The sequence below is a fragment of the Pseudorasbora parva genome, chromosome 5 (genome assembly GCF_024679245.1).
Source record: "Pseudorasbora parva isolate DD20220531a chromosome 5, ASM2467924v1, whole genome shotgun sequence".
In the NCBI taxonomy this organism is placed as follows: Eukaryota; Metazoa; Chordata; class Actinopteri; order Cypriniformes; family Gobionidae; genus Pseudorasbora; species Pseudorasbora parva.
This window is the reverse complement of record NC_090176.1, coordinates 4,719,170-4,746,075: the sequence shown is the minus strand read 5'-3', so window position 1 is coordinate 4,746,075 and position 26,906 is coordinate 4,719,170. Positions and strand designations below refer to the sequence as shown.

General features: G+C 45.8%; 3 protein-coding genes across 4 annotated transcripts; 2 read left to right on the top strand and 1 right to left on the bottom strand.

The window, feature by feature from the left end:
• Positions 1 to 810: 810 nt before the first annotated feature.
• si:dkey-11f4.20 (hepatic and glial cell adhesion molecule) lies at positions 811 to 4,225 on the bottom strand. Of its 2 annotated transcripts, XM_067444867.1 has the most exons (7): positions 4,096 to 4,225; positions 3,021 to 3,308; positions 2,654 to 2,902; positions 2,348 to 2,428; positions 1,346 to 1,495; positions 1,222 to 1,279; positions 1,004 to 1,129 (listed from the first exon to the last, which is right to left on the bottom strand). In XM_067444867.1, exons 1-6 carry the CDS (start codon positions 4,151 to 4,153, stop codon positions 1,245 to 1,247), a joined length of 861 nt encoding a protein of 286 aa, XP_067300968.1. In that variant the 5' UTR covers positions 4,154 to 4,225; the 3' UTR covers positions 1,004 to 1,129; positions 1,222 to 1,244. The 2 variants fall into 2 exon arrangements, with proteins under 2 accessions (XP_067300967.1, XP_067300968.1); XM_067444866.1 differs by lacking the exon at positions 1,222 to 1,279 and having other exon boundaries at positions 811 to 1,129.
• A 7,648-nt stretch (positions 4,226 to 11,873) lies between these two features.
• On the top strand, positions 11,874 to 15,618 carry cd58 (CD58 molecule). Its single transcript, XM_067444765.1, has 4 exons — positions 11,874 to 12,132; positions 14,331 to 14,621; positions 15,101 to 15,352; positions 15,446 to 15,618. Exons 1-4 carry the CDS (start codon positions 12,081 to 12,083, stop codon positions 15,616 to 15,618), a joined length of 768 nt encoding a protein of 255 aa, XP_067300866.1. The 5' UTR covers positions 11,874 to 12,080.
• Positions 15,619 to 15,682: 64 nt separating this feature from the next.
• On the top strand, positions 15,683 to 26,683 carry LOC137075916 (chromo domain-containing protein cec-1-like). The gene is made up of 3 exons (XM_067444865.1): positions 15,683 to 15,724; positions 25,981 to 26,028; positions 26,148 to 26,683. The coding sequence occupies exons 1-3, from the start codon at positions 15,709 to 15,711 to the stop codon at positions 26,657 to 26,659; spliced, it is 576 nt and encodes a 191-aa protein (XP_067300966.1). The 5' UTR covers positions 15,683 to 15,708; the 3' UTR covers positions 26,660 to 26,683.
• Positions 26,684 to 26,906: the final 223 nt, after the last annotated feature.

Below are 26,906 nucleotides of genomic sequence, written 5' to 3'. Positions count from 1 at the left end.
ACAACCACAATTCAGTGGCACCAGTTAAAACAGGAAAAGAGCAGACAGTCTGTTGTGCTTGCAAAAAGGTGGTCTCGCTGAGTACAATCACACAATGTCACACAGATCCTCATATAATCAACGGAAATGACCTAGATTCAGTCAGATGCATACAGTATATTTACAAAGTATTATGGAACTAGAAAGGCTGTTTGTTAAGCATAAAAATGTGCAATATGTGAAATAAAGTCATATAAACTCAAACATACCCCAAATGCTTTTCGTACTTAGTATATGTCTGATTTTCAGTCCAAACATCTAACAATTCTTAAAACAAGAAGTATTTACTAGACAAGCAAAAGTAATTGTCTTGTTTTGGGGAAAAATAACTCAAAATGAAGAGAGTTTTTGCTTAAAATAAGATAAATAATCTGCCAATGGGGTGAGAGAAATAATCTTGTTTTCTGTTTGAATTAAGATTATTTTTCTCACCCCATTGGCAGATTATTGATCTTATTTTAAGCAAAAACTCTCTTCATTTTAAGTTATTTTTCCCAAAACAAGACAATACTTTTGTTTGTCATGTAAATGCTTCTTAATGTAAGATTTTTTAAGGTTTGGACTGGAAACAAGACAAAAATACAAAGTAAGAAAAACACACACACACACACACACACACACACACACACACACACACACACACACACACACACACACACACACACACACACACACACACACACACACACAGAAGCTTTTTAAGGCTTCCACTTTTTTCTATTTCAATGTTTTGATGACTTTACAGTTATTATCATTTTTTTTTTTGTTTAGTTAAAATATACAATATAGAATATTCTTAATATAGAACGAGTAGATGTGTCCAAATTTGTGACTGGTGCATTATCATAATTTCTAAAACATATAGGCAATATTTCCTCCAGTCCTGTTGTTGGTGGTCTCGAAGGCCTCGGGAAGGCCAGACTCTTCCGTTATTGTGGCTGATCGGCCGGTGGACCTCGAGGGCTGGGCAGGGGCGGAAGAGGACGCATGCTTTTGGAAGGCCTCTGAGATTCGCTTTTCTGCATGTACGGCACATCGGGCTGATCTGTGTGGTCGGGCATTAGAGAGACGAGTCGAAACTCTGCTTCCTCTGCGAACACACAGATACAGCAGAATGTGATACGACTGGCTTTCAGAACATTTCATATATTTGAGAATTTCTTTCTTCATCTATAGACTCACCCACACTGAATGACATTATAAGCTCAATCAGACCTACACATGGATGTGCTCAGCTGTTCTAAGGGTGAATACAAAGACAGTATATGACAGATGTTTGTGAAAACACTTCACTGTAATATTATACCTTTGGCCTTCCCCTTGTTTCGTCTCCAGCAGCGGCAGACACAGACTACGCAGATGACGAGGAGTATAAGGAGGAGACCTGCTCCTCCGGTCAGGATCACCAGCATCCACCAAAAATCAAAGCCAAATAGTAATTTCTTCCCAGTCACATCTAAATAAGGATCAAACACATCTTAATCAACACCATTTATGATCTCAGCAACTGGAAAATGATGCAAAAACACATAAAACTTCCACTGCGACAAATGAAATTAATTGACTCGGAGAAAATTAAACTATAAAATTTAGCATCATTATACAATAAATAAATAAAAAAAATCTTCCAAAATACTCATAATAATATATTATATGGACCCTGGACCATATAATGTTGTGTGGTCATAATGTGTGGTTTTTTTTTTTTCAAATTGAGATTTATAAATCATGTTCATATTTATCATATGCTGGATAAATAATCTTTCCATTGATGGATGAATGGTTTGTTGAGACAATATTTAGTCGAGATACTATCTGAAAATCTGGAATCTGAGGGTGCAAATCAATCTAAATATTGAGAAAATCTCATTTAAAGGTGCCCAAATGAAGTCCTTAGCATTGCATATTACAAATAATTATAATTTTATATATATATATATATATATATATATATATATATATATATATATATATATATATATATATACGGTAGGATATTTACAAAATATCTTCATGGAGCATGATCTTAATATGCTAATGATTTTTGGCATAAAAGAAAAATGGATAATTTTGACCCATACAATGTGTTATATGGCCACAGATATACCTGTGAGACTGGATTTGAGCTCCAGTGTCACATATTATCTATTTTTATTTTTGCAAAATAACATTTGAACTATAATGATATAATTTCATGTAATTTGTAATTTGATTTGTAATGTAATTCAATTTAAGAAACATTCAAAGCAGCTTCATGACTGAAATTCCTTAATGGCAGGAAACATGATGTGACAGAAACAGACAATACCATCTTTTTTATTGTTGTCCTTGCTCGTCTCTTCTTTTTCTTCTTTTTCTTTGTCCTCATTGGCAGTTGTTGCATGCAGACCTTTAAATGGATTATACAAATATTCTTAGAGTCAACCAATCAAACCAATATTGTAAAAATAAAGTTGCTGCCCTAAATTTTCAAGAACAATCAACTTTAACTCACTTCAACTTGAATTACATTAAACTGACTTTCCGAAACGGCAGAATCTTGTATAACTATTATTTAGATGAGTCTGATAACTCATAATGGGCATGTAAGATGATTTATGTTGATCTACTGAACCTGTGTCAGAGCACACTGGCTGAACATCTTCTGCTGACTTTGTGCTGATCCTGTTGCTGAGTGTGCATGAGAAGGTATCTCCAGATTTGAGCTCAGACGAGGTGATGTGTAAAACGGCAAGCGTCGTGTCTAACTTATCCCCGTTCTTCATCCAGGACACTTCCACATCACCGCTGTGCTCTGGACTACAAGTCAGAGCGACTCCTTTTTCCACACACTCGACTATGACTGTAGGTCCAGGGACTGGCTCTGGAACACACACACCAACAGCAAGGTTTAATGCCGAGACACACTTTGAAGAGGAGAGAAAGAGGAGAGAAATACGGTTTGCCGTCAGTTTAAATCGCTGCAGACCACAAGTACGTACCTTGCACACAGATCTGCTCTTCGGTTTTCTTTATTAATTTCCCATCTTTGTTAAACACTTCGCCTTTGTAAACCCCAGTGTGTTTTGTCTGTATGTTCTCCAGTATCAGGGACCCATAGCGGTCAATGGTGGCATCGTTTATCTTCACATTTGAGCCTCTTTTTTGATACACCCTGCTTTCATTATGTGTCCAGATCAGGTGGCTGTCCGCTTGTAAGTCTTCAGTGCCCAGTCGAATCACAAAATCTTCACCCACTGCTTCATAGACACACGAAGACACAAACGTACCTGAAAAATAAAGTGGTACAATAAGTTTGAGTGAAATGCTACCGTACACTGCAAAATGCTCTTCTTACTAAGTATTTTTGTCTTGTTTCCAGTCCAAATATCTAAAACTCAAGATGCATTTACTAGATAAAAAAAAAATCTTGTCTCTGTTTGAATTAAGATGACCTTTCTTTCCGCATTGGCAGATCATTTTGCTTGTTTTAAGCAAAAACTCACTTCATTTAGATTCTGTTTCCCAGAAAACAAGACATTATATCTTATGTCATTTTACTTATCTAGTAAATGCATCTTGATTTATGAACTTGTAGATAGTTGTAAACAAGACAAAAATACTAGGTAGGAAAATAATTTTTGGGTGTATTGTGTAAAAAGGACACACACACACACACACACACACACACACACACACACACACACACACACACACACACACCATGACCTATTATTACTGCTGACACGACCTTAAAAATGAGAGGAAAGAAAACACGTTTACTGGATATTACATTGGAAACTCATGACTGAGTGAATGATTATTCATATGAAGGGAATGCTCTGAAATGTGATTTTAATTGGGAGTAATAGAAAAGTCTGTAAAAAGCAGAAAATAAGTTTTAGTTTCTGCTCCACAACTTTAATGGCTGATAAATATAAACTAAAATTCAATCCAAACCAAAAACCACGTCAATGATTTCTTATTTGGTGTACAAATAATTCACAAAGAAGAACAATTATCTATCATCAGACAAGTGGCATTACAGAAAACATCTATAATTGGACACCAACTCACCAGAGGAGAAGATGAAGAATAAACTGAAGAGGAGCATTAATGAGCGCTTCAGCTGCATTTTCACACAGGTCGGATTGAGCTGGTGTGTTTGTTAGATGTCAAGCTGTCAGTGGTGTAGTTTCCTGCTCTGTGTGTGTGTGTGTGTGTGTGTGTGTGTGTGTATGTGTGTGTGTGTGTGTGTTTGTGTGTTTGTGTGTGTGTGTGTGTGTGTTTGGCTGACGCATGAGTTCCAGACAGTAATATGAGTTCTGAATCTTGTTATTGTGCATGTTGAGAAATAAAAGATATAGAAAATTAAATCTATTCTCTGCATTTGAAAGACATCTCAAGGAAAATATATATATATATATCATTTAGCTTTTGTTATTGCTGGGAAACTTCACTGTAGACTCCACTTAGTTTTTAAAGTGCTTACACAGTTTTTGAAACAAAACAAACACACAAGATGCAAAGGGTCCAACATCTCTTGCAAAAGCAAACACTTTAATCAAAATATTAGCTCTTCCAAAAAGGCTGTTTTGTGTAGTAACTCTTAGCTAAAAACACTTAGTTCTTTCAAAAATAGATGTGCTCATTAATGTATATTTACTTCTTTCACGTAATAAAGTATTCTCGTAAGTTTATAATATACCATTGAAAATACATAAGGGTGAGGGGTTCGGATGGCGGTCGCCATGTTGCTCCTCCATCTTGAAACTACATTAGCCAAAGAGGGACATACCCGTAAATTCAAGCTTCACCTTTCGAGTTTTAACACTCGATGTCACCGTGTCGAATGTGAAGAGGGGGATTGCCGTGTTAATCTTGGACTAAATCGGCCACCGTAGGAGTTAAAACGAAATCAGAATTGAGAGGAACAGAAACGTCTCAGGTTACGTATGCAACCCTAGTTCCCTGAGGGAACGAGACGCTGCGTCGAAACGCTGTGAGAACGCCTCTGCGTTAATGCGTCGTGAAGCGCCTGTAGAACCATTCCATCGGAAAAAAGATTGATCGTCGGCGTGATGACGTCATCGACCGGAAGCTATAAAACGTCCGTGAAAACAAACAGGAACTAACTTCTGATAAAGCCTGAAGTAAGTGATCACGGACACGCCGGGAGTATGGCAGAGCGACGCAGCGTCTCGTTCCCTCAGGGAACTAGGGTTACATACGTAACCTGAGACGTTCCCTTTCGGGGAACTCGAGCTGCGTCGAAACGCTGTGAGAACGCTTATACCCACATCGCCATAGGACCAAGTGTCTCGTATGTGTGAAGCCGAAGCGCACACGGTTACGAGAGTACCTGTGCCCCTACTGTAGATGCCAGGTCTAGTTCGTAGAACCTGACGAAGGTAGAAGGAGACGACCAACCGGCCGCGTTGCAGATATCATGGAGGGAAGCCCCCGACAAAAGTGCTTTAGAAGCAGCCATACCCCTGGTTGAGTGCGCCCGGACAGCCAGTGGAGATGGCTGCCCGGTAGCTTCATAAGCAAGTGAGATGGCCTCGACCACCCACTTGCTCATCCTCTGCTTGGATACTGGGGCCCCCTTCTTAGGGGGTCCAAAGCAAACAAACAATTGTTCGGATTTTCTCCACAGGGCAGCTCTGTGGACATAAGTATCCAGTGCCCTCACAGGACACAGCAGATTTAACCTTTCCTGGTCTGACGTCATAAATGGAGGAGGACAGAAGGCTTGTAGAGTGATGGGGCCCCGTGGGCTCGTAGGAACCTTGGGGACATAACCCGGCCTGGGATGTAGAAATGCTTTCACCATCCCTGGCGCAAACTCTAGACATGAGGGCCCTACTGACAGGGACTGAATATCTCCTATCCTTTTAAGAGATGAAATGGCCAAAAGGAAGATGGTTTTTAGGGTGAGGAACTTATCCGAAACCTCCTCCAGAGGTTCGAACGGAGGTCCGGACAAGCCCCTCAGAACAATGGCCAAGTCCCATGCCGGGACCCTCGAGTGCATAACTGGCCTCAACCTTAATGTGCCACGAAGGAAGCGTGTAATTAGAGGGTGTCTTCCCAAAGACACTCCACTGCAAGGGACGTGGAAGGCACCCAAGGCCGCCACGTACACCTTAAGTGTGGAGGGGGTCAACCCTGCCGAGAACCTCTCCTGCAGGAACTCCAGCACTGTACCAACCGGGCAGTTAACTGGGTCCCACTGGCGTTCTCTGCACCATGCTGAGAAAAGTCTCCATTTCAAAGCGTACAGCTTCCTTGTGGACGGAGCTCTGGAGTGTAGGATGGTCTCTACGACCTCAGCCGAGAGACCTTCCTCTATGAGCCTAGCCCCCTCAGAGGCCAGGCCCACAGATTCCACATCTCTGGGCGTGGGTGCAGGAATCTCCCGCCCGCCTGAGAGAGTAGATCCCTCCTGGTCGGAATCTCCATCGGAGAGCCTTCCAGGAGAGATATCAGGTCCGAAAACCATACTCGGGTCGGCCAGTTCGGAGCCACTAGAAGTACCTGGGCCCCGTCCCGGCGTACCCTCTCCAGAACTCCTGGAAGCAGGACAATCGGGGGGAAGGCGTACAGAGGCAGCCTCGGCCACTCCTGTACCATGGCATCCAGCCCCAGCGGGGCCGGATGGGTCAGAGAAAACCACTGCGGGCAGTGAGAATTCTCCGCCGAAGCGAACAGGTCTATCTCTGCTTTCCCATAAACCTTCCAGAGGAGCTCCACCACCTCTGGGTGGAGTCTCCATTCCCCGGGCCTCGGCCCCTGTCTCGACAGGCTGTCTGCTTCCTGATTCAGGGCCCCCGGGATATATACTGCCCTGATTGACAGCAATTTCCCTTGGGCCCACAGGAGGATCCGATGTGCCAATTTGTCCAACGGACGAGACTTCAGACCCCCCTGGTGGTTTATATAGGCCACCACGGACGTGTTGTCTGTTCTGACTAGTACATGGTGGCCCCTGAGGTCGGGCAGGAACTGTTTCAATGCAAGAAACACTGCGAGCATCTCTAGCCGATTTATGTGCCAGTGCCGCTGATGTTCCTGCCATAGACCCTGGGACGAGCGACCACTCATGGTCGCCCCCCAGCCCGTGAGAGAGGCGTCTGTCGTTAGCGTTACGCAACGAACATGAGCCCCCAACACGGGACCCTGGGATAGAAACCCCGGGTTTTTCCACATGACCAGAGCACGTAGGCATCGCCGCGTGACTTTGATCGTGCGGAGCGGATTTCCCCTCGGGGAGAACCCCTTTGTTTTGAGCCACCACTGCAGTGGCCTCATGTACAGTAGGCCAAAAGGTATCACGTTGGACGCTGCTGCCATGAGACCTAACAGTTTCTGGAACTGTTTCACAGTGACGGCTCGGCCTAGCTTCTGTTCTTTGGCGGCTGCCAGGATCGATGCTATGCGTGTTGGCGATAATTGCGCCCGCATAATTACCGAGTCCCAGTTCACACCTAGAAAAGTGGTTCTCTGAGCCGGAGAAAGCACACTCTTCTTGGCGTTCAGCCTCAACCCCAGCTTCGACATGTGGGCGAGAACAGCATCTCGATGCTGAACCGCCATCTGCTCTGTATTCGCTAGAATCAGCCAGTCGTCAATATAGTTCAGTATGCGGATGCCCTGTAGACGCAGCGGCGCCAGAGCTGCATCCACACACTTGGTGAACGTGCGGGGTGACAGTGCTAGACCGAAGGGAAGTACACGATATTGGTATGCCTCTCCCCCGAAGGCAAACCTCAGGAACTTCCTGTGATGTGGAAGGATGGAGACATGAAAATACGCATCTTTGAGGTCTATGGTGACAAACCAATCCTCCGATTTGACCTGCGCTACAATCTGTCTGAGTGTAAGCATCTTGAATTTTAGCTTGGCCACCGAGCGATTCAATAGCCGCAGATCTAATATCGGGCGTAAGCCCCCATCCTTCTTGGGCACGATGAAGTAACGGCTGTAAAAGCCAGACTCCCTGCTGGGAGGGGGAACCCTCTCTATAGCCCCTTTTTGCAGGAGTGTCTCTACTTCCTGTGCCATTACCAGAGCCTGCTCCGGGCCCACCTCTGTAGGTAGGACACCGCAGAAAGGAGGTGGCCGACTTCTGAATTGAATAGCGTACCCCCTTTCTATTATCTGCAGGACCCAACGAGATATGTTTGATAGACGTTTCCACTCGTCTAGAAAATCTACTAAGGGAACCAGCCTCTCGAGGCTGGCCTCTGGTGTATTTTGAGCAACAAGCACAGTGCCCTGAAGCGGCGGACCGGCAGGGAACGACTGACTTGACTGCTCGGGGGCCCCCCGAAGGGGGTGCGGACCACCCTCGGGTGGCCCGCGGAGACCGACTGCGCCCCGGCATTGCGGCGGGGTTGGCAGCGCGGCCCCCCGAGGGTGCCGTAGGGAAACGGGTACCGTTAGCAGGGGTAAACACCGTTTCCCTACGGGGGGAACCACCCTCAGCGTCCTGACGCTTCTGGCGTCAGGAACGCTTCGACGAGGCCTTCTTGGCGATCAGGACTGTCCGCAGATCAGCCCTGCCCCTCGAAGGCCTCGTCTGAGAGCGCCGCCCCTCGTCCCCACGCTGAGGGGGAGCTCGGGCAGCGACGCTCTGCTTCTGTGAAGCCCTGTGTGAAGAGCTCGTACTCGGTTTGGGCTGCTTGGTGGTATCAGCAGCAGCCCCAGGGACCTGGACTCGGAGAGGGAGGAACTGCTTGAGCGCCGCAGCTTGCTTTTTCGACTCCTGGAACCTCTCGGTGACAGTATGGACTGCGTCACCGAAGAGGCCTCCAGGAGAAAGCGGCGCATCAAGTAGAAAGGCTTTCTCCCTCTCCTTGATATCTGTGGGGTTCAACCATAGGTGCCTCTCCGTAGCCACCAATGCTGCCATGGAGCGGCCAACACATCTGGCCGTCTCCTTGGTGGCCCGGAGAGCTAGATCGGCTGAAGATCTTAACTCAGCTACAATATCTCCCCCCACAGCATCACTACCGTCCAGATCCCTCAGCAGGTCAGCCTGGTATGCCTGCACGATAGCCATCGTGTGCAGGCATGCAGCCGCTTGACCCGCTGCCGAGTACGCTTTACCCACCAACGCCGACGTTGTTTTCAATGGTCTGGTGGGTAAAGTCGGGGCCTTAAGGGACGATGCCGAAGAAGGTGAGAGATGGCTCGCAAGCGTCTCTTCAACCTTTGGCATCGCCCCATAACCGTACTGTCTCAGCCCGCTGATGTTGCTATAGACCGAAGTCTGCGGGCTGAAGACACGATATGATGCCGGTCTCCTCCACGATCTTGCCACCTCGGTGTGCAAGTCGTGGAAGAACGGCAGGCCCCGTCGCTGAGGTTCTGAGGCGCGAGATGGCAGGAAGCGTTCGTCTAGCTTGCTATGACGTTTTCTTCCTGCCTCAGATCTTTCAGTGGGCCAGTCGATGTTTAATCTGGCCACTGCTCGCGTCAAAACCTCAACTAGCTCTTCACTAGCAGGGGACTGAAGTGGCGAATCTTCAGTGTCGATACTTTCAACGTCCACCTCCTCAGAGCTGGACAGATGAAGTACCGGCGACTCTCTCGGGGGGGAAGAAACCGCCATGCGTGCTTCCATGCCCCGAGAAGAGCCGCTGGATGGAGCAGGTGAGGGCAGAGATAAGGCAGCGCCCGTCTCTAACCCCTCTGCAACATCCAATTGTGAACCCCACGACTGCAGCCTCCGCTCTGCCTCGGCAGCAGCGGGACCAGAGCCGCGGGGAACACGAGCCGAGGCACCCTCCTCGAAGAGTGCCCGGCGGGAGCGCAGCGTTCTTAATCGTAAACGCTCACAGTGCTCACAAGCAGCCCCCTCGAGGGCTGCCTGGGCATGCTGCGCTCCCAAGCATGCAACACAGAGAAGATGTGTGTCCCCGCCCGTGATGTAGCGTGGGCAGGGAGGAACACACTTTCTGAAATTGCTGCTCTCACTCGCCATTTCTATCTATTTTATTTTCTCTTTTTTCTGTTAATATATGGAATATTTAACAAAAAGGGTGGAAAATCTCTGATAATAGACAGACAAAAACACCAAATAGACAGACAGGTTCACACAGATCGCTTGCTGAAGGCTCAGAAGCTAGTTCCTGTTTGTTTTCACGGACGTTTTATAGCTTCCGGTCGATGATGTCATCACGCCGACGATCGATCTTTTTTCCGATGGAATGGTTCTACAGGCGCTTCACGACGCATTAACGCAGAGGCGTTCTCACAGCGTTTCGACGCAGCTCGAGTTCCCCGAAAGGGAACTAATATTCACTGGATGGTCATATAGCTTTTTACTGCTAGATTTAAATGCTTAAAATGGTTAGCCACATACACACCAAACTACACACAGATGTTGTGTCTTTTGCTTGTTCAGATTGCGGGAGTTTTGTCATAGCACTTACACACACACATGTGCACAAATACACTGTACAGTATACAGCACCACTGATGAGTTTTACAGTTATTGAACTGAACTGAATCAACACCGACTTGAGCTGAATAATGACACTCTTGGCTTGTTAGAGCTCCTTTACAGCAGAATATGAATTTGTTATTATTATGAAGCTGCTGTGAAATAATCTATATTGAATATTAAAACTCAGTTTTGCAAAAGCAGTTTGAGTTTAAAGCATGCAGACTTGGTCTAAAGATTAGGTACTAAGTCGGCTTCAAGTTCCACTTTTAGTGTCTAAGCAATTTTCAAAAACTGTGAATGCCGCACTCACTTACTGATTACAATGATCGTCTGTGAAAACACTTATACATCATTTGATCACTTAGAAACTCAGTGTTTTATGAAAGAAAGAAATTCTCCCATTTCTTTCTTTCTTTCTTTCTTTCCCTTGCATTTCTGTTTTTGTGTAAATACACCGATCAGGCATAACATTATGACCTAATAATGTCCTAATACTGTATTGGTCTGCCAAAAACTGCCCTGACCCGTCGAGGCATGTACTCCTCTAGACCCCTGAAGGTGTACTGTGGTATCTGGCGCCAAGATGTTAGAAGCAGATCCTTTAAGTGGGTGAGGTGGGGCCTCTATGGAAGAAAATATCACTTCTGACTTGCTTGTTTAGCAAATCCCACAGATGCTCGATTGGATTGAGATCTGGCAGGGTTAGTGTGTGTGTGTGTGTGTGTGTGTGTGTGTGTGTGTGTGTGTGTGTGTTAATGTAAGAGGAGAGAATATACAGTTTGTACAGTATAAAAAACATTACGTCTATGTCTTCACACAAACGTCTCTCTCTCTCTCTCTCTCTCTCTCTCTCTCTCTCTCTCTCTCTCTCTCTCTCTCTCTCTCTCTCTCTGTGTGCGTGTGTGTGTGAAACACAATATGAATGCAATAATAGCCCATAAAGATTGGTTTAAATCACTTCATTTTATGCACGCTCATATTTGTTTCGCAATTGATCACAATCATTTCAATATCTTATTTAAATTTTTTTTTGAAAATGACTTTTACTTGCACTCTTGGGCCAGGTTATTATCAAATACATTTGTCACACACAAAAACAAAAAAACTAAATCCATTAGTGGCTGTCATTCTCTCAGTGCAATGCTGCCGCCTGGAGGAGATGTGAAGGTAGAGACACAGAGGCAAACGCCAAACCAAACCAATCGTACGAATTATAAAAAATAAAAATAAAATGCTCCGGCAATAATCCATTATTTGAGTAATATTTTTCGATCGCTTTTATTGTGAAAATGAAGAGAGAGACGTTACAGCGTTATATAACAACAACAGGTTGTCGTTTGACCGCTTACGTCACTTCTAAAGGTGCGTTACACCTTCTTCATTCTCCGCCCACGGGTTTCGCTCTCACTCGATACCTGTTGATCGGATTCCCCCAAACTTTCGTACTCACTGCCTCTAAACAGTGTGGTGACTTTTTTAATGTTATTTTATTTTATTTTATTTAGTCTTAGCATTTACTGTCGAGATTCATGCAGCGAATGGGTTTTAATGATCTCCGCTCCGGGTCGAACCGAAACTAACTCGAGAGGGAGAGAGAACAGGGAAGATGGGAGTTACGCAGACTTTGCTTTACATGACATGTGTGTGTTTGGCTCGAGGTAAGTCCACAGTTTCTCAAACATGGAGATTAACACACACACACAGACACACACAGCCTTTCCCGTGACCTGGTGCAGGGAAGATAAATAGTGGCATTTGAGGCGAAGTTGAAGTTGAAACCATACTGAAAGATTAAAGTTTACTCTGGTGAATCCTCCCTCTGGACTTTGTACTGAAGTTGTTCTGCGATTGGTCACACAGATGAAGCACAAAACCTTTATTTAATACCATAGAGATTTATACCAAAATGTGATTTGTTGTTTGTTTATTTGGTGTGTGTGTGTGTGTGTGAGTGTTTTAAAACTTGATTTAATGAAATGCCCAATGAATGAACAAGGTCATATTTCATCTCAAAATGAAAAGAATAAACTAATTGTATTTGAAAATGAAATATATCTATTTCTATTTCATAGCAACCACCCAGAAAACCCTAGTAACAGCATAGCAACCACCCAGAAAACCCCAGTAACAGCATAGCAACCACCTGAGTACCCTAGCAACCATGATAGACAGACAGACAAAGAGATGTACCCTAGCAACCACATAGGAACACCCTAGCAAACATTCTGAGTACCCTAGCAACCACTTTGAGTATCCTTTTATCAAAATTTCTAAACTAAAAAGTTAAACTTCTAAAATATTTCAAACTTTCTGGAAAGGCTTTTTCAAGTTTTTTATCATTTTTTATCTTGTATTATTTATAATTGGAGTATCTATTGTTTTGAAAGCGGCAACCGGGAAGATTCTCTCACAGGGCATGTTAAACGTCTTTATCAAACAAGCACAATGATTTATTTCTCATCCACCCGCAATTGATTGGACTATTATCATGAGACGGAATATCATGAGATTAATCGGCCTGCCAATGGGCTTACGTTTTGGTACTCTCTCTGTAAAACACACAGCCCCGGGACTTTGTGCTAAAGGTATGTTCTGTTAGACACATAAGCAAAACAATCTATAACAATGCAATACTATTACATATAAAAAACACGTTTTACTCACTTAAGTGAGTTGCACCATTTCTGTCGGATCCAAATCCAGCATCGACCAGAGATTAGTTTACAAACGATCCCGCAGTGAACTGAAGTGAACATGTCTTCCCCAAGTGAGCTGGAGCTTCATTAGAAATAAAGTTCAACCACTCATTCCTAATATTAGGATCAGAAGGAAGCTTATGCAGCAACTGTTTTCTTCCAGAACCAGGAACACCGCAATATCTTGCTCTTATCCTCGCCATGTTTATTGCTCCTGGCTAGCGTGATCCGATTAGTCGGTGGGTGGAGCTACTGAATAGAGGGAATGCACGTGACGTCATCGTCAGCTGGAGTGACTGTGATTATGCCCCGCTGAGTGGCAGAAAGACTGAGAGGCAGCACTGGTTTACAGCGCGAATGCAGCGAAAACACACAAAACCAGGCCCGGCGCCAGAAGGGGGGTAGGGGGAGGCTTGTCCACGGACCGCATAGTCATCGCTGTTCTGAGCTTGAGACGGACTTGATAATAGTGTGTAATTTTCTCACTCAAACCACTGCCAACTGCTGCAGCTTCTGCTTTTAGAGTGAAACGCTGCACATAACTGCTTGTCTCGGATATGTAATCCTCTGTAAGAATTCGTAATAATTGCATATTATTGTGGATCATATTACTGGCTGCATATCATTGTGGATCACTGAATCTTTGGTAAGTTGTAAGGATCGTTTGCTCTACTCGTGTTTTCCTCCACTAACTCCAGTCACGCTGCAGCTCTTCTGCCACTCAGCCCCGGCTGAGGGGGCGTGTTACAGCGGGAGAGTGACGTCGATGCTATTAGAGGCGCTGTAGAAGGCGGTGTTTCGTCGCACGATGACATCAAGATGCGCACGCGATCGTTTTCTGGGCCTGGTGTCTATAAAAGCTTTTCTTGGACTAACAAAGAAGTTTTCAGCTCTGAAACTAACAGGATAATCTTATATGATCTTTTATTTATCAAAAGCTCAAGTGAAAGGTGCTTTCTCAGTTCATCACCCCTTTAAATTGTTTATGCATTTAAACATTTATTAAATTTTTAAAATATTATATTTATTAATACTAATAAAATATGCTTATATTATATTATATCCGTCTTTTGATTTTGGTGTAAAATATGACCCGGCTTTATTTTTGAGATGGAGCCGCTGAACCTTCACTGATGGTGTCTCTCTTTCGTCTCCTGTAGATTTAGTTTCCTGTGATAACTTTGAAGAAACTGGAAAAGACATCACACTTACTCCAAGCATCCGTGGACACCCTACAGATATCCTGTGGAAACACAATGGGAACAAGGTCCTGGAGTACGACGGGAGCGAGGTGTTGAAGTATGGCTCCTTCACAGGCCGTGTAGAGGTGGACTTTGAGACAGGAGAGCTCACAATAAGAAAGCTAAAGAGCCAAGACAGTGGCCAGTATCAAAGTGACATCGTGATTAATGAGAAAGTCCAGACCTCCACCCATACTGTGACAGTTTTGGGTAATCTATCTATCTATCTATCGTCCGTCCGTCTATCTGTGTCTGTCTGTCTGTCTGTCTATCTGTCTGTGTCTGTCTGTCCGTCCGTCCGTCCGTCTGTTTGTCTATCTGTGTCAGTCTGTCTGTCTGTCTGTCTGTCTGTCTGTGTGTCTGTCTGTCCGTCCGTCCGTCCGTTTGTCTTTCTGTGTCAGTCTGTCTGTCTGTCTGTGTGTCTGTCCGTCCGTCCGTCCGTTTGTCTATCTGTGTCAGTCTGCCTGTCTGTCTGTCTATCTGTCTGTGTGTCTGTCCGTCCGTCCGTCCGTCTGTTTGTCTATCTGTGTCAGTCTGTCTGTCTGTCTGTCTATCTGTCTGTGTGTCTGTCTGTCCGTTTGTCTATCTGTGTCAGTCTGTCTGTCTGTCTATCTGTCTGTGTGTCTGTCTGTCTGTCCATCCGTCTGTCGGTCTGATTATCACTAATACCTCTCTGCTTTTGGGTCTAGATGCTCTGCTAGACCCTCAGGTGACCTGTGAACTGAGTGAGAGTTCAAATGCTTCAAAGAAACTGTTGTGTTCTGTGGAGTCCCAGACTCAGCCGAGCTACGAATGGAGTGGACCGAATATAAATGTTAGGTCGGGACCAGAGCTTCTTGTCGACGAACAGGAGGAAAACCGTGACTCAGTTTATACCTGCACCGTGAAGAATCAAGTGAACAGCAAGAGCGCAGCCTTCAATCTGAAAGACTGTCCCATAGGTTTGCTAGCGTTTGCTTCAACAATGTTTCATACATGCTTTGAGACTTTGACTCAGATGCTTTACATTATATCTTCAATGGTTTTGTGTGCAGGCAGAGCTGGATCTACTGTGCCTGTTCCAGTCTTAACAGTAACAATACTTCTGGTCATTTTTCTCCTTCTACTGGCAATATTAATATTCATATACATACGGAAGAAAAAACGAATGCGTAAGTGCCATGAGAAAAATATTCAACAATTCACCTTCAAATACACCTGTAATTGACAACTATGTCTCACAAAGATTAACAATTACCCTTTTTCTTTAATTTTTCATGATCAAGCATTAAAAGAAAGGCGATCAAAACCAATCGAAATGGACCCTGAGAATGGTAAGATCAGGGTTTGGACAAGTATGGTAAAGGCTTGATTCTGAACTCTTATGCTTTCTAAGTGTGAATTGTGCTTGATTTTTGAATATCTTTCTTGAGAACTGAGAATTACTATTTTTTGGTTTATTTAAAATTAAGATTGAGTATCTCCCATGATTTTGAAGAAAAAATATTAGACAACTAAACAAAATATCATTGTTTTAGTTGATTAAAAAAATCATTCATTTGAACAAAATAATAATAATTTAAAAATCTGAATGAAGGCGTTTTCTCTCACTCATAAAGTCAGTCTCATTATTGGATGAATCAGTGTTTGTGAATGAATCTCTTGAATTATTGATTCAATGACGATCCATTTTTTTAAACAGTCTCTTATCGCCACCTCCTGGCATATCAAGATAAGTGAATACAATAAATACTTTTATTGTAACACTTTCAAAAAGGTGATTTGCACTATGTTGATTGCTCGCTGAGCAATCAATTGCTTACTGATTTGTCCCGTCATTAAAATGTTTGTAACACATAAATAAGAAAAATGTGCGGTTGAAAAGACTGTGTGTAAAGCTGCTTCACACTGTACATTTACATAACAGTGCTCTCTCGTATTCATCACAAATGAACTAAAGGAATCCTCTGCTTGTCAGATGTTTAATTTGTTATAGATGTATTGTTACCGTGAAATGCTTCAAAAAGCCACTTTTTTCAATATCATACGACTTGCATTGACAGGGGAATATCTGGCCGCTTACACAGTAGGTGCAAACACATACCCAATTCATATCAGATTTATTTCCACATATGAATGAGGCATGAAACCGATCCTGCTTACACGCTCGTGGGTCATATCCGATCTATGTCACATGGGAGGAAACCAAATTAGAATTGAGGCACTTGAACTGCAGTGTAAATGTGGCCTCGGTATCTGTAGAACATCTGGTTACACTTTATATGTGGTGTCCTATTACTATGTTCAATATATGGTATACGGGTAAAGTTAGGGACAGGTGTGGGTCAGTTTAAGGGTAGAGTTAGGGTCAGGTGTGGTGGTGTGGGTCAGTTTAAGGGTAGAGTTAGGGACAGGTGTGGGTCAGTTTAAGGGTAGAGTTAGGGACAGGTGTGGGTCAGTTTAAGGGTAGAGTTAGGGTCAGGTGTGGTGGTGTGGGTCAGTTTAAGGGTAGAGTTAGGGTCAGGTGTGGTGGTGTGGGTCAGTTTAAGGGTAAAGTTAGGGACAGGTGTGGTGGTGTGGGTCAGTTTAAGGGTAGAGTTAGGGTCAGGTGTGGCGGTGTGGGTCAGTTTAAGGGTAGAGTTAGGGTCAGGTGTGGTGGTGTGGGTCAGTTTAAGGGTAGAGTTAGGGTCAGGTGTGGTGGTGTGGGTCAGTTTAAGGGTAAAGTTAGGCACAGGTGTGGTGGTGTGGGTCAGTTTAAGGGTAGAGTTAGGGTCAGGTGTGGCGGTGTGGGTCAGTTTAAGGGTAGAGTTAGGGTCAGGTGTGGTGGTGTGGGTCAGTTTAAGGGTAGAGTTAGGGTCAGGTGTGGTGGTGTGGGTCAGTTTAAGGGTAGAGTTAGGGACAGGTGTGGTGGTGTGGGTCAGTTTAAGGGTAAAGTTAGGGACAGGTGTGGTGGTGTGGGTCAGTTTAAGGGTAGAGTTAGGGTCAGGTGTGGTGGTGTGGGTCAGTTTAAGGGTAGAGTTAGGGACAGGTGTGGGTCAGTTTAAGGGTAGAGTTAGGGTCAGGTATGGTGGTGTGGGTCAGTTTAAGGGTTGAGTTAGGGACAGGTGTGGTGGTGTGGGTCAGTTTAAGGGTAAAGTTAGGCACAGGTGTGGTGGTGTGGGTCAGTTTAAGGGTAGAGTTAGGGTCAGGTGTGGTGGTGTGGGTCAGTTTAAGGGTAGAGTTAGGGACAGGTGTGGTGGTGTGGGTCAGTTTAAGGGTAGAGTTAGGGACAGGTGTGGGTCAGTTTAAGGGTACAGTTAGGGTCAGGTGTGGTGGTGTGGGTCAGTTTAAGGGTTGAGTTAGGGACAGGTGTGGTGGTGTGGGTCAGTTTAAGGGTAAAGTTAGACACAGGTGTGGTGGTGTGGGTCAGTTTAAGGGTAGAGTTAGGGTCAGGTGTGGCGGTGTGGGTCAGTTTAAGGGTAGAGTTAGGGTCAGGTGTGGTGGTGTGGGTCAGTTTAAGGGTAGAGTTAGGGTCAGGTGTGGTGGTGTGGGTCAGTTTAAGGGTAGAGTTAGGGACAGGTGTGGTGGTGTGGGTCAGTTTAAGGGTAAAGTTAGGGACAGGTGTGGTGGTGTGGGTCAGTTTAATGGTAGAGTTAGGGACAGGTGTGGTGGTGTGGGTCAGTTTAAGGGTAAAGTTAGGGACAGGTGTGGTGGTGTGGGTCAGTTTAATGGTAGAGTTAGGGACAGGTGTGGTGGTGTGGGTCAGTTTAAGGGTAAAGTTAGACACAGGTGTGGTGGTGTGGGTCAGTTTAAGGGTAGAGTTAGGGTCAGGTGTGGCGGTGTGGGTCAGTTTAAGGGTAGAGTTAGGGTCAGGTGTGGTGGTGTGGGTCAGTTTAAGGGTAGAGTTAGGGTCAGGTGTGGTGGTGTGGGTCAGTTTAAGGGTAGAGTTAGGGACAGGTGTGGTGGTGTGGCTCAGTTTAAGGGTAAAGTTAGGGACAGGTGTGGTGGTGTGGGTCAGTTTAAGGGTAGAGTTAGGGTCAGGTGTGGTGGTGTGGGTCAGTTTAAGGGTAGAGTTAGGGACAGGTGTGGGTCAGTTTAAGGGTAGAGTTAGGGTCAGGTATGGTGGTGTGGGTCAGTTTAAGGGTTGAGTTAGGGACAGGTGTGGTGGTGTGGGTCAGTTTAAGGGTAAAGTTAGGCACAGGTGTGGTGGTGTGGGTCAGTTTAAGGGTAGAGTTAGGGTCAGGTGTGGTGGTGTGGGTCAGTTTAAGGGTAGAGTTAGGGACAGGTGTGGTGGTGTGGGTCAGTTTAAGGGTAGAGTTAGGGACAGGTGTGGGTCAGTTTAAGGGTACAGTTAGGGTCAGGTGTGGTGGTGTGGGTCAGTTTAAGGGTTGAGTTAGGGACAGGTGTGGTGGTGTGGGTCAGTTTAAGGGTAAAGTTAGACACAGGTGTGGTGGTGTGGGTCAGTTTAAGGGTAGAGTTAGGGTCAGGTGTGGCGGTGTGGGTCAGTTTAAGGGTAGAGTTAGGGTCAGGTGTGGTGGTGTGGGTCAGTTTAAGGGTAGAGTTAGGGTCAGGTGTGGTGGTGTGGGTCAGTTTAAGGGTAGAGTTAGGGACAGGTGTGGTGGTGTGGGTCAGTTTAAGGGTAAAGTTAGGGACAGGTGTGGTGGTGTGGGTCAGTTTAATGGTAGAGTTAGGGACAGGTGTGGTGGTGTGGGTCAGTTTAAGGGTAGAGTTAGGGTCAGGTGTGGTGGTGTGGGTCAGTTTAAGGGTAGAGTTAGGGACAGGTGTGGTGGTGTGGGTCAGTTTAAGGGTAGAGTTAGGGACAGGTGTGGTGGTGTGGGTCAGTTTAAGGGTAGAGTTAGGGTCAGGTGTGGTGGTGTGGGTCAGTTTAAGGGTAAAGTTAGGGACAGGTGTGGTGGTGTGGGTCAGTTTAATGGTAGAGTTAGGGACAGGTGTGGTGGTGTGGGTCAGTTTAAGGGTAGAGTTAGGGTCAGGTGTGGTGGTGTGGGTCAGTTTAAGGGTAGAGTTAGGGACAGGTGTGGGGGTGTGGGTCAGTTTAAGGTTAGAGTTAGGGACAGGTGTGGTGGTGTGGGTCAGTTTAAGGGTAAAGGTAGGGACAGGTGTGGGTCAGTTTAAGGGTAAAGTTAGGGACAGGTGTGGTGGTGTGGGTCAGTTTAAGGGTAAAGGTAGGGACAGGTGTGGGTCAGTTTAAGGGTAAAGGTAGGGACAGGTGTGGCTCAGTTTAAGGGTAAAGTTAGGGTCAGGTGTGGTGGTGTGGGTCAGTTTAAGGGTAAAGTTAGGGACAGGTGTGGTGGTGTGGGTCAGTTTAAGGGTAGAGTTAGGGACAGGTGTGGTGGTGTGGGTCAGTTTAAGGGTAAAGTTAGGGACAGGTGTGGTGGTGTGGGTCAGTTTAAGGGTAAAGTTAGGGACAGGTTTGGTGATATGGGTCAGTTTAAGGGTAGAGTTAGGGTCAGGTGTGGTGGTGTGGGTCAGTTTAAGGGTAAAGTTAGGGACAGGTGTGGTGGTGTGGGTCAGTTTAGGGGAAAATTAGGTATAGGTGTGGTGGTGTGGGTCAGTTTAAGGGTAAAGTTAGGGACAGGTGTGGTGGTATGGGTCAGTTTAAGGGTAAAGTTAGTGACAGGTGTGGTGGTGTGGGTCAGTTTAAGGGTAAAGTTACGGACAGGTGTGGTGGTGTGGGTCAGTTTAAGGGTAGAGTTAGGGACAGGTGTGGTGGTGTGGGTCAGTTTAAGGGTAGAGTTAGGGTCAGGTGTGGTGGTGTGGGTCAGTTTAAGGGTAGAGTTAGGGTTAGGTGTGGTGGTGTGGGTACGTTTAAGGGTAGAGTTAGGGTCAGGTGTGGTGGTGTGGGTCAGTTTAAGGGTAGAGTTAGGGTCAGGTGTGGTGGTGTGGGTCAGTTTAAGGGTAAAGTTAGGGACAGGTGTGGTGGTGTGGGTCAGTTTAAGGGTAAAGTTAGGGACAGGTGTGGTGGTGTGGGTCAGTTTAATGGTAGAGTTAGGGACAGGTGTGGTGGTGTGGGTCAGTTTAAGGGTAAAGTTAGGGACAGGTGTGGTGGTGTGGGTCAGTTTAAGGGTAGAGTTAGGGTCAGGTGTGGTGGTGTGGGTCAGTTTAAGGGTAAAGTTAGGGACAGGTGTGGTGGTGTGGGTCAGTTTAATGGTAGAGTTAGGGACAGGTGTGGTGGTGTGGGTCAGTTTAAGGGTAGAGTTAGGGTCAGGTGTGGTGGTGTGGGTCAGTTTAAGGGTAGAGTTAGGGACAGGTGTGGGGGTGTGGGTCAGTTTAAGGTTAGAGTTAGGGACAGGTGTGGTGGTGTGGGTCAGTTTAAGGGTAAAGGTAGGGACAGGTGTGGGTCAGTTTAAGGGTAAAGTTAGGGACAGGTGTGGTGGTGTGGGTCAGTTTAAGGGTAAAGGTAGGGACAGGTGTGGGTCAGTTTAAGGGTAAAGGTAGGGACAGGTGTGGCTCAGTTTAAGGGTAAAGTTAGGGTCAGGTGTGGTGGTGTGGGTCAGTTTAAGGGTAAAGTTAGGGACAGGTGTGGTGGTGTGGGTCAGTTTAAGGGTAGAGTTAGGGACAGGTGTGGTGGTGTGGGTCAGTTTAAGGGTAGAGTTAGGGACAGGTGTGGTGGTGTGGGTCAGTTTAAGGGTAGAGTTAGGGACAGGTGTGGTGGTGTGGGTCAGTTTAAGGGTAAAGTTAGGGACAGGTGTGGTGGTGTGGGTCAGTTTAAGGGTAAAGTTAGTGACAGGTGTGGTGGTGTGGGTCAGTTTAAGGGTAAAGTTAGGGACAGGTTTGGTGATATGGGTCAGTTTAAGGGTAGAGTTAGGGTCAGGTGTGGTGGTGTGGGTCAGTTTAAGGGTAAAGTTAGGGACAGGTGTGGTGGTGTGGGTCAGTTTAGGGGAAAATTAGGTATAGGTGTGGTGGTGTGGGTCAGTTTAAGGGTAAAGTTAGGGACAGGTGTGGTGGTATGGGTCAGTTTAAGGGTAAAGTTAGTGACAGGTGTGGTGGTGTGGGTCAGTTTAAGGGTAAAGTTACGGACAGGTGTGGTGGTGTGGGTCAGTTTAAGGGTAGAGTTAGGGACAGGTGTGGTGGTGTGGGTCAGTTTAAGGGTAGAGTTAGGGTCAGGTGTGGTGGTGTGGGTCAGTTTAAGGGTAGAGTTAGGGTTAGGTGTGGTGGTGTGGGTACGTTTAAGGGTAGAGTTAGGGTCAGGTGTGGTGGTGTGGGTCAGTTTAAGGGTAGAGTTAGGGTCAGGTGTGGTGGTGTGGGTCAGTTTAAGGGTAAAGTTAGGGACAGGTGTGGTGATGTGGGTCAGTTTAAGGGTAGAGTTAGGGTCAGGTGTGGTGGTGTGGGTCAGTTTAAGGGTAGAGTTAGGGTCAGGTGTGGTGGTGTGGGTCAGTTTAAGGGTAGAGTTAGGGTCAGGTGTGGTGGTGTGGGTCAGTTTAAGGGTAGAGTTAGGGACAGGTGTGGTGGTGTGGGTCAGTTTAAGGGTTGAGTTAGGGACAGGTGTGGTGGTGTGGGTAAGTTTAAGGGTAGAGTTAGGGACAGGTGTGGTGGTGTGGGTCAGTTTAAGGGTAGAGTTAGGGACAGGTGTGGTGGTGTGGTCAGTTTAAGGGTAAAGTTAGGGACTGGTGTGGTGGTGTGGGTCAGTTTAAGGGTAGAGTTAGGGTCAGGTGTGGTGGTGTGGGTCAGTTTAAGGGTAAAGTTAGGGACAGGTGTGGTGGTGTGGGTCAGTTTAATGGTAGAGTTAGGGACAGGTGTGGTGGTGTGGGTCAGTTTAAGGGTAGAGTTAGGGTCAGGTGTGGTGGTGTGGGTCAGTTTAAGGGTAGAGTTAGGGACAGGTGTGGGGGTGTGGGTCAGTTTAAGGTTAGAGTTAGGGACAGGTGTGGTGGTGTGGGTCAGTTTAAGGGTAAAGGTAGGGACAGGTGTGGGTCAGTTTAAGGGTAAAGTTAGGGACAGGTGTGGTGGTGTGGGTCAGTTTAAGGGTAAAGGTAGGGACAGGTGTGGGTCAGTTTAAGGGTAAAGGTAGGGACAGGTGTGGCTCAGTTTAAGGGTAAAGTTAGGGTCAGGTGTGGTGGTGTGGGTCAGTTTAAGGGTAAAGTTAGGGACAGGTGTGGTGGTGTGGGTCAGTTTAAGGGTAGAGTTAGGGACAGGTGTGGTGGTGTGGGTCAGTTTAAGAGTAAAGTTAGGGACAGGTGTGGTGGTGTGGGTCAGTTTAAGGGTAAAGTTAGTGACAGGTGTGGTGGTGTGGGTCAGTTTAAGGGTAAAGTTAGGGACAGGTTTGGTGATATGGGTCAGTTTAAGGGTAGAGTTAGGGTCAGGTGTGGTGGTGTGGGTCAGTTTAAGGGTAAAGTTAGGGACAGGTGTGGTGGTGTGGGTCAGTTTAGGGGAAAATTAGGTATAGGTGTGGTGGTGTGGGTCAGTTTAAGGGTAAAGTTAGGGACAGGTGTGGTGGTATGGGTCAGTTTAAGGGTAAAGTTAGTGACAGGTGTGGTGGTGTGGGTCAGTTTAAGGGTAAAGTTACGGACAGGTGTGGTGGTGTGGGTCAGTTTAAGGGTAGAGTTAGGGACAGGTGTGGTGGTGTGTGTCAGTTTAAGGGTAGAGTTAGGGTCAGGTGTGGTGGTGTGGGTCAGTTTAAGGGTAGAGTTAGGGTCAGGTGTGTTGGTGTGGGTCAGTTTAAGGGTAGAGTTAGGGTTAGGTGTGGTGGTGTGGGTACGTTTAAGGGTAGAGTTAGGGTCAGGTGTGGTGGTGTGGGTCAGTTTAAGGGTAGAGTTAGGGTCAGGTGTGGTGGTGTGGGTCAGTTTAAGGGTAAAGTTAGGGACAGGTGTGGTGGTGTGGGTCAGTTTAAGGGTAGAGTTAGGGTCAGGTGTGGTGGTGTGGGTCAGTTTAAGGGTAGAGTTAGGGTCAGGTGTGGTGGTGTGGGTCAGTTTAAGGGTAGAGTTAGGGTCAGGTGTGGTGGTGTGGGTCAGTTTAAGGGTAGAGTTAGGGACAGGTGTGGTGGTGTGGGTCAGTTTAAGGGTTGAGTTGGGGACAGGTGTGGTGGTGTGGGTAAGTTTAAGGGTAGAGTTAGGGACAGGTGTGGTGGTGTGGGTCAGTTTAAGGGTAGAGTTAGGGACAGGTGTGGTGGTGTGGTCAGTTTAAGGGTAAAGTTAGGGTCAGGTGTGGTGGTGTGGGTCAGTTTAAGGGTAGAGTTAGGGTCAGGTGTGGTGGTGTGGGTCAGTTTAAGGGTAGAGTTAGGGACAGGTGTGGGGGTGTGGGTCAGTTTAAGGTTAGAGTTAGGGACAGGTGTGGTGGTGTGGGTCAGTTTAAGGGTAAAGGTAGGGACAGGTGTGGGTCAGTTTAAGGGTAAAGTTAGGGACAGGTGTGGTGGTGTGGGTCAGTTTAAGGGTAAAGGTAGGGACAGGTGTGGGTCAGTTTAAGGGTAAAGGTAGGGACAGGTGTGGCTCAGTTTAAGGGTAAAGTTAGGGTCAGGTGTGGTGGTGTGGGTCAGTTTAAGGGTAAAGTTAGGGACAGGTGTGGTGGTGTGGGTCAGTTTAAGGGTAGAGTTAGGGACAGGTGTGGTGGTGTGGGTCAGTTTAAGAGTAAAGTTAGGGACAGGTGTGGTGGTGTGGGTCAGTTTAAGGGTAAAGTTAGTGACAGGTGTGGTGGTGTGGGTCAGTTTAAGGGTAAAGTTAGGGACAGGTTTGGTGATATGGGTCAGTTTAAGGGTAGAGTTAGGGTCAGGTGTGGTGGTGTGGGTCAGTTTAAGGGTAAAGTTAGGGACAGGTGTGGTGGTGTGGGTCAGTTTAGGGGAAAATTAGGTATAGGTGTGGTGGTGTGGGTCAGTTTAAGGGTAAAGTTAGGGACAGGTGTGGTGGTATGGGTCAGTTTAAGGGTAAAGTTAGTGACAGGTGTGGTGGTGTGGGTCAGTTTAAGGGTAAAGTTACGGACAGGTGTGGTGGTGTGGGTCAGTTTAAGGGTAGAGTTAGGGACAGGTGTGTTGGTGTGTGTCAGTTTAAGGGTAGAGTTAGGGTCAGGTGTGGTGGTGTGGGTCAGTTTAAGGGTAGAGTTAGGGTCAGGTGTGTTGGTGTGGGTCAGTTTAAGGGTAGAGTTAGGGTTAGGTGTGGTGGTGTGGGTACGTTTAAGGGTAGAGTTAGGGTCAGGTGTGGTGGTGTGGGTCAGTTTAAGGGTAGAGTTAGGGTCAGGTGTGGTGGTGTGGGTCAGTTTAAGGGTAAAGTTAGGGACAGGTGTGGTGGTGTGGGTCAGTTTAAGGGTAGAGTTAGGGTCAGGTGTGGTGGTGTGGGTCAGTTTAAGGGTAGAGTTAGGGTCAGGTGTGGTGGTGTGGGTCAGTTTAAGGGTAGAGTTAGGGTCAGGTGTGGTGGTGTGGGTCAGTTTAAGGGTAGAGTTAGGGACAGGTGTGGTGGTGTGGGTCAGTTTAAGGGTTGAGTTGGGGACAGGTGTGGTGGTGTGGGTAAGTTTAAGGGTAGAGTTAGGGACAGGTGTGGTGGTGTGGGTCAGTTTAAGGGTAGAGTTAGGGACAGGTGTGGTGGTGTGGTCAGTTTAAGGGTAAAGTTAGGGTCAGGTGTGGTGGTGTGGGTCAGTTTAAGGGTAGAGTTAGGGTCAGGTGTGGTGGTGTGGGTCAGTTTAAGGGTAGAGTTAGGGTCAGGTGTGGTGGTGTGGGTCAGTTTAAGGGTAGAGTTAGGGACAGGTGTGGTGGTGTGGGTCAGTTTAAGGGTTGAGTTAGGGACAGGTGTGGTGGTGTGGGTCAGTTTAAGGGTAGAGTTAGGGACAGGTGTGGTGGTGTGGGTCAGTTTAAGGGTAGAGTTAGGGACAGGTGTGGTGGTGTGGTCAGTTTAAGGGTAAAGTTAGTGACAGGTGTGGTGGTGTGGGTCAGTTTAAGGGTAGAGTTAGGGTCAGGTGTGGTGGTGTCGGTCAGTTTAAGGGTAGAGTTAGGGACAGGTGTGGTGGTGTGGGTCAGTTTAAGGGTAGAGTTAGGGACAGGTGTGGTGGTGTGGTCAGTTTAAGGGTAGAGTTAGGGACAGGTGTGGTGGTGTGGTCAGTTTAAGGGTAAAGTTAGTGACAGGTGTGGTGGTGTGGGTCAGTTTAAGGGTAGAGTTAGGGTCAGGTGTGGTGGTGTCGGTCAGTTTAAGGGTAGAGTTAGGGACAGGTGTCAAACTTAACACGCAAATAAGTCAAATCATGCAAAAATGGGACATGCTTGATTTTAAAAATAGTTATCAAAAGTGCAAAGAACTTTCTGTGCACGCTCTCTGAATCTGAGCGGGACACGGACAAGTAAAGTAAACTTTGAGTGCCGGGTAAGCGCATAAACAGTCAAAAATAGGATTTTTTTTTATTCACACAAACACACCCATTAGTGAGGTAAAATTTCTACAATGTCTACAGTTAGAAGAAAATACAATGTGTATCAGTGTATTGGAAATGCCTTAAAGTGACAACAGCCTAATAAATCTGCTGCTTTCTGTGTCCTTAATGTTGATCAAACAACAAAAGACAGAGAAAATCCCTCACTGCTCTTGACTGAATAACTTTAGTAGCTCATGATTTTTGCCGTAATCGAGCAGGCCTTGCATGAGCATTTTTATATATTTAAAAATGTTTTCTGTTAATGAAGGTGAAGACAAAAACCTGCTGGAAAGGCGCCCAACAGATGTAACGAGAGGTAACAAATTATTTATTATCATCACTAGACATGTGACTTTTTTTTGACTGGACAGCACTATAAACTCGCTCTCAGTTAAATCGAATGAAGCTTGAATCTGCTAATATTATTTGTTTCAGGTTCGTCTGACGCCACACTCCCAAGTCACAACAGACTTCCCCCTCAAAAAGAGTCTATTGCTGATAAAAAATGGGAACAGGACAATGGATCAGATAATTCAATGGAAGAACAAAAACTTTTTAAGGAAACAACAAAATTGCTGGAACACAATCCTAAACAGACTCCACAGTCTGTGTCAGAAACAAACCAAGAGGACAAAGAACATGGAAATGAAGGAGAACTAGCCAAAAATGAGAAGAACAGTGAATCTGCAGTTGAAGCAGAAGAAAAAACTGATGAAGAGGAGATACACAAACAAAGTCAAGAAGAAGAGGAGATACACAAACAAAGTCAAGAAGAAGAGGAGAAAGAGAGTCAGGTGATGAAACAAGGGAGCGGCAATGGAGAGAAGTCGCCTGAACATCAGAACGAGAGCGGAGAAGAGCAGAAAACAGGAGACGATAATGAGGATAATCCGACGCCAGGAGAGAGGATAGACAGACGAGACGCAGGTAAAACACAGATTACATGATTCTGACATAAACACTTCGTCTGGATATAAAGGACCATTTTATTACTTTTGTAATGTATTTGATCAGGAAAATGGATCAGAGAATTGAAGGAGCTTTAAGGCTTTGTTCACCCGATTTAGAGTCGTTTTCTGTTAAAAGGATAGATTATGCAAAAAATTTAAATTTCGTCTTTTTTTCTAAAAAGTATTTTTGTTTGTGTGATATTGCTTAACTATATCATATGATATAAACATAAAAGACCAAATC

Coding starts and splice junctions, on each gene's coding strand:
- si:dkey-11f4.20 (XM_067444866.1), bottom strand. CDS start 4,153: ATGCAGCTGAAGCGCTCATTAATGCTCCTCTTCAGTTTATTCTTCATC. Junction 2,903..3,020: donor AGAGCAGATCTGTGTGCAAG/GTACGTACTTGT, acceptor TGTGTGTTCCAG/AGCCAGTCCCTGGACCTACA. Junction 1,496..2,347: donor GGACAACAATAAAAAAGATG/GTATTGTCTGTT, acceptor ATCCTTATTTAG/ATGTGACTGGGAAGAAATTA.
- LOC137075916 (XM_067444865.1), top strand. Junction 26,029..26,147: donor CCCAACAGATGTAACGAGAG/GTAACAAATTAT, acceptor TATTTGTTTCAG/GTTCGTCTGACGCCACACTC.
- cd58 (XM_067444765.1), top strand. CDS start 12,081: ATGGGAGTTACGCAGACTTTGCTTTACATGACATGTGTGTGTTTGGCT. Junction 12,133..14,330: donor ATGTGTGTGTTTGGCTCGAG/GTAAGTCCACAG, acceptor CGTCTCCTGTAG/ATTTAGTTTCCTGTGATAAC. Junction 15,353..15,445: donor TCTGAAAGACTGTCCCATAG/GTTTGCTAGCGT, acceptor TTTTGTGTGCAG/GCAGAGCTGGATCTACTGTG.